The sequence below is a fragment of the Chiloscyllium plagiosum genome, chromosome 4 (assembly GCF_004010195.1).
Source record: "Chiloscyllium plagiosum isolate BGI_BamShark_2017 chromosome 4, ASM401019v2, whole genome shotgun sequence".
Taxonomy (NCBI): Eukaryota; Metazoa; Chordata; class Chondrichthyes; order Orectolobiformes; family Hemiscylliidae; genus Chiloscyllium; species Chiloscyllium plagiosum.
In genome coordinates this window covers 36,684,763-36,694,411 of record NC_057713.1, presented here as the reverse complement: position 1 = coordinate 36,694,411, position 9,649 = coordinate 36,684,763, and the positions used below count along the sequence as shown (strand labels likewise).

General features: G+C 42.0%; 1 protein-coding gene across 2 annotated transcripts in view; it reads left to right on the top strand.

Moving 5' to 3' along the window:
* Positions 1 to 9,649, top strand: part of zgc:162816 (uncharacterized protein LOC571260 homolog) — a 58,971-nt gene that overhangs the window by 47,854 nt on the left and 1,468 nt on the right. For both annotated transcript variants that reach the window (XM_043687978.1, XM_043687979.1), the window contains exons 6-7: positions 441 to 630; positions 4,237 to 4,342. In XM_043687978.1, the coding sequence (XP_043543913.1) occupies positions 441 to 630; positions 4,237 to 4,342 (296 nt within the window). The remainder of the gene's footprint in view (positions 1 to 440; positions 631 to 4,236; positions 4,343 to 9,649) is intronic.

The window sequence follows — 9,649 nt, the reverse complement described above, 5'->3', positions numbered from 1 at the left end:
CACCTTAACCTCCTTCCACCTATCGCATTCCCAACACCCTCCCCCAAGTCCCTCCTCCCTACCTTTTATCTTAGCCTGCTTGGCACACCCTCCTCATTCCTGAAGAAGGTCTTATGCCCGAAATGTCGATTCTCCTGCTCCTTGGATGCTGCCTGACCTGCTGCGCTTTTCCAGCAACACATTTTTCACCTCTGACATTAACACAAAAGAGTGTCAGTATAGGTTGTATGTTCAAGTCCTCAATGATGTTTTCACCACTATTTTTTGACAATAGTGGGATGCAGAATTAGCTGGTTATGAGTTAACACCTTAGTCTAATTTTACATAAGGGTAATGGTATACAAAACCTCAATTATTCCCAACAGCCCTCCTGACTGTGCAAGACTCATGTTTCTCAGTCCAGATCTCTGAGTATTCATTTTTGAATCATTTTCCCCCAGATGTCCAACAGATGATGATTGGTTCCTGTCAGATGGATGACATTGCTGTGCGAGTGCTGACGAGGGTCATTGGTCACTATCCTCATCGGAATCAAATGTTGGTCGACTGTGGATGGGCGGCATTGAGCTTGGACAGTATGGGAAAACTGCCGACGGGCTACACAATCATTGATGGTCATCCTGAGCTGAAGTAAGGAAAGCATATTCATGAAACAGTATAAGGAAGCAGATAAAAGCTGCCCTTGTGGTTGTGCTGTTCACCCTCTGAGAGTGTCACAACTAAGTGCACTCATGTCTTGTGTGATTGTTGCCAATGTATTTCTCGTGCAGAACCTAGATTTGGTAAGGCCAAATGTAGTTCCCCGCAGACATTTATGTGTTAGTTTTAATGGTATTGTTTCTCTAGATAGAGTAATTGCACCCTTAGTGGATCAATGAGTAAATACACCACTCAGTATGCTACATGATTTGGAGATGCTGGTGTTGGACTGGGGTGTACAAAGTTACAAATCACACAACACCAGGTTATAGTCCAACAGTATGCTACAAGCCAGGATTCTGCAGGCTTGATCCCTTTTGTATGCTGTGTTTGTTAGTCAGGAAGAGGAAAAGTGGGTGGAGCATCTTTGATCTACAATTGCTCTTACTAACTGAGGAAACATTCCAAGATAAGTGCAGCATTGACTAAAACTTCCTGTAAACCATTCCATTAAATACTTGCAGGGTAGGTAACAATCAGGTTAGATAAAGAGTAAATTCCCTCTTATACATAGGTAGATTTATATTTAAAAGACTCATTTTTATGACAATAAGGTATTACAAAACAGCTCACAGTCTGTGAAATATATTCAGCAGGACAATCCAATCTGGTCAGGCTAGTCTCAATCTTAATCAGCAAAGTGCTGGAAGATGTTACTTGATGCAATAATAGTTCCCTATCTCCAAGCCAGGAGGCTTGGGTTCAAGACCTCCTGCTTCAACAGTGGCGTTATAACATGTCCGATCAGCATGATTTTTAAAACAATGGTGTTGCTATCAAGCAACAGTTATTTATCAATAACTTGTTCTCTGATGTTTAGTTTGGTCCCTTCCAGGATCACATGATTTCAGACCTCCCTTGGTCCGAGCCTTAACCAGAGGTGTGGTGGGAGCGTCTGCCTTTGCCATTAAGGCATCAAAAATACTGACTGAGGCATTAAAGAGCTCCAGCAAACTTAAAAATCACTTAGAAAAATTAAAGGAAAAACTCTCCACTGGCTGGAGTCACATCTAGCTTATAGAATTGTAGTGTCGTTGTCAGGAGCAATCATCTCAGTTTATAATCCTAACATTGCTGCCACTCCGTGGGTTCAATCATCTTCAACTATTTCATCCATGAACTTACTTTCATTTCAGGGACAACACTGGGTATGTTTGCTGATGATTTCACAATGTTCTGAGCCACTCATGACTCATCACATACCAAGGCAGCCCATGTTTATTTATCTTTATTCTTTCATAGGATGTGGACATCCCTGGTAATGCCAACATGTTTTGCCAGTCCCAATTGCCCTTGAATTGAGTGGCTTGTCAGGATACTTCAGAAGGCAACCACATCTCTGCAGGACTGGATTCACATGTAGTGTAAACCAGTAAAAATGGCAGATTTCCATCCCCAAAGCACTGAAATGAATCAGATGGGGTTTTACACCAATAAATGATCATTTTCATGATCACATGGCCATATGTAACAAGATCCGGACAAAATTCAGGCTTGGACTGAGGAGTGGCAAGTAACATTTGACAACACGTAAATGCCAGGAAATTACCATTTCTTACAAAAGAAACTTTATCATCACCCTTGATATCCACTTATATAACAATTTGCTGAATTCCCCCACTACCGTATCCTAGTGGCTAGCATTAACCAGAAACTGAATTGAACCTGCCATATAAGTACTGCAGCTCCAAGAGAAGGGTAGAAGTTTGGAATTCTGTAATAATTTGCTCACCATCTGACTCCCCAAAGCCTATGAATATTCTTCATTTGCCTTGCAGCTCCAACAATACTCAAGGTGGTTGATACAATCCTACACATAGTAGCCCATTCGATTGGAGCCCATCCACCCTTGAACATTCACTGTCTACATATAGTGGCAGCACTACAAGATGCATGCAGCAACACACCAAGGATCTTTTGTCAGTTCCTTTCAGATCTGCAACCTCTACCATATAGAAGGACCAGGGCAATAGGTTCATGGAAACATCATAACTTGCAGAATCCCCTCCAAGTCATAGTTGGAAAATATATTATTTCTTCACTGTCAGGATCCTGGAACTCCCTTCCAATGAGCAATGTCAGCGCAGTTACAATATATGAACTTGCAGTGGTTCAAGAAGGTGTCTCAATACCACCTTCTCAAAGGAAATTAGGAACAGCCAATAAATGTTGGAGTCAACATCATTGTCATCCCATTGACGAATTAAGAAGTCAATGTTGTAATTAAAATAGAAAAAGTGGCAGACATTTTGTGCACAGTTAGTTTCTATAAAAAGTAATGTGGTCATGACCAGATAATTTACATTAGTGACATTTATTAAGGGATAAATAGTGGCTTAGACACCAGGGATACTTCCACTGCTGTTCTTGTAAGTCCTGTCATTGTATCCTTCAATTCCTCCTTCGTGCAGATAGGATTACCTCTGACAATGCAGTACTGAGCCAATCTAGATATTTTACACTGCAGTTTCTGGAGTGAAACTTGATCCATAACCTCTAACTCAGAAGTGAGTGAACTACAAAACACATGGCTGACACTGCCTCATCAAACACTCCTAGAAAAGGAGTATTGCAGGTCACTGCTGAAGTACTGTCTAAAGTGCAGTCACTGTTTTAGTAAAGGAAACACCAGATTGTATGTAACAAAGTGCAAATGAATACAACTGAATAGTACAAATCTGTTTTGATGATGCTGGGTGACTGATAAAAATTGACCAAGACACCAGGACAGATCTTCAGCTCTTTTTTGAAATAAGGTCATGGGTGCTTTCATTTAACATCTTAGATGGGACCTTGGTTTAAAGCTTCATTCCAGACTTAAAGTCATTTAGGAAAATACATTCTTTTATAGAATCCATACAGTGTGGAAACAGGTCATAAGGCCCAACATGTCCACACCGACCCTCCGAATAGTAACCCATCCCCCTTCACTATTACTCTACATTTATCCCTGACTAATGCAACTAACTTACACATCCCTGAACACTATGGGCAATTTTATCAATTCATCTAACCTGCACATCTTTGGACTGTGAGAGGAAACCTGAGCATGCAGAGGACACCCAGGCAGACATGGGGAGAATGTGCAAACTCCACACAGATGGTTGCCCAAGGCTGGAATTGAACCCTGGTTCATGGTGCTGTGAGGCAACACTGCTAACCACTGAGCCATTGTGCCACCAAGATCCCTTCTTGAGCAGCAGAATAAAAGAGCAAGCCATAGGTGGGGGGAAGGTTAGCATACCAGAGACGAGTCAGGTTGAACTGGAATGTACGAGATTCTCGCACTTTCCTTGTGCTGTCTAACCCAGCTAGCTACATGATTAAGACCTAGGACTGATTGTGAGGTGCCTGGCTTGTGAGTATGAATTCTACTGTAATACACTCAGTCTGGTGGTGTGGACTTTCAGGAACTTTTGAGCTTATTTCCATTTGTCCATGAATGTTGAAAGACTGTTGTCTAACCCAATGCATATCCCAGTTCCCAGCATTACCAGGGACCCAATCTACTATTTATATCTTTGTTTTTCATCGCAGGTTGGTGGGAATGTCGCAGGAACATGGGAAGATTGAGCCAACCTCGGGGAAGCTGGATTTTAACAAGTTCCCGCTTGGAAGCTTGATCTCACTTATTCCTTATCATGTAGGTATTTCTGTTTGGATGTGTGCAGACTTGTGTTAGAGTAACAAAGCATTGTCAAAACAGGAAGGAACATGAACCTCAGATTCACTGATCAAGGTGATGTTTTGGTACATTGAATTTAGTTTAAACTATAAATAAATTTGCACAGTTGGAAATCAGAAGGAAAGCTCACAGCAGCTCAGTGCCTATTCCAGTGATATTTGTTTCAGTTCTAATAATTAGTTCCACAATTTGATAAGAGTTCCAGTAAGATCTTGTCACGAAGTGTCTCAACCAGTGTCATACGGGACCAAGTATGTCCAGAAAGTGCCATACTCAGTCTCTGAGTTAATTAATCACGTTCAAGTTGACAATGTAGTTGACTACAATGTATGTGAAATCAGAATAGGAAAACTAGCCATGCTTGGCACTTCTGTATGTATCTGAGAGTATTAGGTATGTGCATGTCTGAGTGCATGTGTCCAAGAAGATGCGAATGTTTGAGAATATATGTGAACATGTCAGTGTGTGTATATGTCATGACCAGACCTCAGGCGAGGGTCCCCAGTTTGTTACAGTTCTAAATGTGTACCCCAAATCACAAGTGAGGGGAGATGAACCAGCTCCCCTTCTTTATTCATGTCCCCACCATTGGTGAAAACAAGGTTCATTTTAAAAGGAGCTTGTCACCTGTGGGTATCTATCTCTTGAATTTGTTTTAAAAGGAGCCAATTTAACCACACAGCCCGGCATGGCTGTCTCTTGGTGGCCCAGTGTGGCTGTCTCTTAGTCTGGCGTGGTGGTCTCTCGGCCCAGAGTGACCTCAGCGTGGATTCTGAGCCTTGAGGGAATTCCAGAGCAGTCTCCTGGCTTCAGCAGCCTCAAAGTGAAGCCCAGCGCAGTCTGGAGTCAAGGCCTGGCGCAGAATACAGGCTAGGGTGCTGGCGTGGACTCAGTTGAAAGGACTGTAATGCTGGACTTTTTATTTCTTTGTTTTTCTAATTTTTTTTCTCCCGAAGAATTTGCACTCAAGAATCTATACATTTGTACCTAAGATGGCGATGTAAGTGGTGACTTGTAAACTTTTCATTTGAGTACATGTGACAATAAAGCTAATTCTAATTCGACTTCTAATTCACTAAACGTGAGAAGCAATAAAATGCACATCAAATTAGAAATAAGAACTGAGTCCATAAAAAGATAAAAGTTAAAAAAAAATCAGTCTTTCTCAGTCAGCAATAAAGAATAAATAGTGAACATCGTATTCATTATATTGGATGGCACCAGTAGTTTTATGTTGGTAGTTAAGCACTTGGTTTTTAGATTCTTGGATTTGAACGTTGATTGAAATTCCTTTGTTCTAGTTCCCTTTGATAGTTGCTGAATGGCAACATTCAGAGTGAGAAATTGTCTATTCCTCGTTTACCTACAGTTCAATTAATGGCTGTTCTCCAAATGTGACCTTCACATCACTGGTCCACATACTAGTATCTAGATTAGAGTGGTGCTGGAAAAGCACAGCAGGTCAGGCAGCATCTGAGGAGCAGGAAAATTGACGTTTTGGGCAAAAGCCCTTCAATCAGGAATATCATCTATTCCTGATGAAGGGTTTTTTGCCCGAAACGTCGATTTTCCTGCTCCTCGGATGCTGCCTGACCTGCTGTGCTTTTCCAGCACCACTCCACTCTAGACTCTGGTTTCCAGCATCTGCAGTCCTTATTTTTACCACACACTAGTATGTCAGGCTAGTAACATACACAGACCGGGCTTTCAGTTGCTCTTTGACCCCTGTTATTGTACATCCCAAACACGATTGCAGGAGATAGCTTCTTGCTGAGAGGGGGAGGATAGCCAGTCCCTCATTTTATTTCTCTTTTTAGGCTTCATGTTTCCCTGATTCTGTAGAGGTATGACATTCCAATGGTTCCGGAGGCAGTCACTGAATTTACATCCACAGGCAGGTTTTGGAATGTAGCACTTCCCTTTTAAAATGACACATATTGGAATTAAAAGTTCAATATGGACTTGAATACTCTGGGGGGTTTTGATGTAATGATGTGACAGTATGAGCATACCTGTGTGTGCCAGAAAGTGTGCATGGTGTGTTGGGTATGAGAACCCATAGGTCAGTATCTTATACTAGATTATAATGGTGCTGGAAAAGCACAGCCGTTCAGGCAGCATCCGAGGAGCAGTAAAATCGATGTTTCGGGCAAAAGCCCTTCGTCACGAATACAGGCAGAGAGCCTGAAGGGTGGACAGCCTTCAGGCTCTCTGCCTGTATTCCTGATGAAGGGCTTTTTCCCGAAACATCGATTTTCCTGCTCCTCGGATGCTGCCTGAACTGCTGTGCTTTTCCAGCACCACTCTAATCTAGACTCTGGTTTCCAGCATCTGCAGTCATTGTTTTTACCCAGTATCTTATACTCCTCTGCTGGTGTGTTTGAAGATGGAGAAGTTGTAACTTGAAGCACATAGCCTGCTGATAGTCTCCTGATCTAGCTCCTATGTTACCAGGGTGCAGAGGGCAGTAGAAATATTGGACATTCCAGCTGCCCTTGCACCTATGAGACCCTTAGGCCAATTAATAGTCACTTACATGCCTCCGTCTTCCCTCATCATTTTCCCATCAGTTGTATGGGCCAGCCCATACTGAATGGGTAGCTCAGCAGCCGAAGATAAGTCGGGAGTCTGTGTCAGGAAGGACGAATATCATAACCACCTTTAACTCACCCACACCTGCCTGTGAAGCCCCCTCACTCTCCTGGCTGCAGCCTGATAGCCAGCCCTGCCGTACAAAGAACAAAGAATAGTACAGGACAGGAACAGACTCTTTGGCCTACCAAGACCACCTTGATGTATGATGCCTTTCTAAATTAAAAACCTTTTGCCTCTATGCTGTGCATATCGCTCTATTCCCTGTCTATTCATGTTTTTGTCAAAATGCCTCCTGCCCTACCTCCTTTGGCAGCACATTTCAGGCACTTACTACCCTTTTATGTGAAAAACCTACCTCTTTCATCTCCATTAAACTTACCCCCTTTTACCTTAACCTATGACCTCTAGTAATTGTCATTTCTACCCTGGGAAAAAAGACTCTGACTATTTATTTTATCTATGTCTATCATAATTTTATAAACTTCTATCAGGTCGCACTTCATCCTTCAACGTTCAAATGAAAACAAACCAAGTTTGTCCAATCTCTCCTCATAGCAAATACCTGCCAAACCAGGCAACATCATGGTAAACTCTTTCTGTACCCTCTCCAAAGCCTCCACGTCCTTTGGTAGTGTGGTGACCAGATCTGTACACAATAGTCTGAATGTGGCCTAACTAAAGTGCTATGCAGCTGCTAAGCAGGAACTTCAGACTTACTTTCAGTTCAGTCTCCATTAGCTCCCCAGTGACCACTGCCTGAACCTGACACTGCTAGGATGAAGAGGTTGACAGCTCCCTCTTGACCTGTCCTACCTGTCCATCTTCCTTCCCATCTAACCGCTCCATCCTCCCCTCTGACTTATCACCATCAACCCCCCCCCCACCTGCATCTACCTACTGCCTTCCCAGCTACTTTCCCCCCAGCCCCAACCCCACCCTCCTATTTATCTTTGAGCCCCTTTTCCCCCCAACCCACCATTCCTGATGAACGGCACATCCCAAAACATAGATTCTGCTGCTCCTCGGATGCTGCCTAACCAACTGTGCTTTTGCAGCGCCACCCTTTTCGACAACTCCCTAAAGTGGGACATCTTACCCTAATGGGGGTGCAAGTCTCCCTCTTAGCCAATTCTGCACGGCTGGACGATATATAGCTGGTATTATCACACACACACACACACACACACCGACCAGTACAATGATATCCATTGCTCAAAATGAAGTGGCTGTATGCTCCAGTACTCACTGATGTACAAATGTATTTACCACCTTATAATTTTATTTTTAATTAAAGGCCTTGCCTTACACATGATAGGGAGCAAATTACAGGTTTGTTCTATTTATTATAGTCTTTTGACATTAGAAAATGAAAAACAAATTTTGAATTTATGATTAAACTGTACAGGACATGTAGGATGGACTGCTGTTAACCCACAGTGTTATCCACTGGGACATCAGTGCTTTTATTTTGATTCACAGCTGCTACAGTACTAAGTGAATAAAAGCAATGTACTGCAGCTGCTGTAGACGTGAAATAATAGCTGGAGAGACTCTGCCAGTCTGGCAGCATCCACACAGAAACAGGGTTAACTTTTCAAGTCCAATATGACTCTTCCAATATGGAACTTAAAACCAAAATTCCAAACTCATTTCTGAGGGAGGGTTATATTGGACTCAAAATGTTAATCCTGTTTCTCTCCCAGAGATGCTGCCAAATTGGCTGAGTTTCTCCAACAGTTTCAGTTTTAGTTAAGTAATTGTATGTGTCTTATCCAGACCCCACATGGAATACATGTTCGAGTTGGGCATTTACTTTTCAGTTTTTGGCCTTATAGGGGATGCTGAGCAGATTTTCCAAAATTATATTGGGATTGAAATGGTTAAATTATGAGAACTTGTTGGCTTGATTTTCCTTGACTTTAGAAGATTAAGGTGTGGTCTATCTAGATGTTTAAAATAAATAAAGGTAGATAATGGAATCATTTTCTCTGATGGATGAATCCTAATAGTGAGATTAGTGAGACACAATCATAAAATCAGAACTAGGCCATTCCAGAGTGAAATCAAGAATCCTATTTTCACATATGTGATGGAAATCTGGAATTCTGTCCTATGTTATGGATGCCAAATTAATTTTTAGGATTGATTTTCATTGATATTTTATTTAGGGGAATGAAAGAATTACTTGAAACTCAGATAAATGAGATTGAGCTACAAATTACTTTTATCTAATTGAAGTGAAGGGAGTGTGACGGCTTTTGATATTACGGCAGTTTTATTTTTAAATAAAATATTTATAGACTTTGTAAAATAAATGTCTGATGTTCTGAACAAATTTTGAAGTAACATCATTCGTTCCTTACCCCTCTATCCTTTTTCTCTCTTTCATTTGTCTATCTCTTTCCTTCTCTACCTGCCTCTTTGTCCATTTCTCCTCCCCCTTTCACCTTCCCTATCCCTCCCTTCAACTCACTGTAAATCTAAGTTTGTGGGAAGATTTGTAGCTCGGATGCTCGTTGTTGTGGTTCTGTTCGCCGAGCTGGGAATTTGTGTTGCAGACGTTTCGTCCCCTGTCTAGGTGACATCCTCAGTGCTTGGGAGCCTCCTGTGAAGCGCTTCTGTGATGTTTCCTCCGGCATTTATAGTGATTTGTACCTGCTGCTTCCGGTT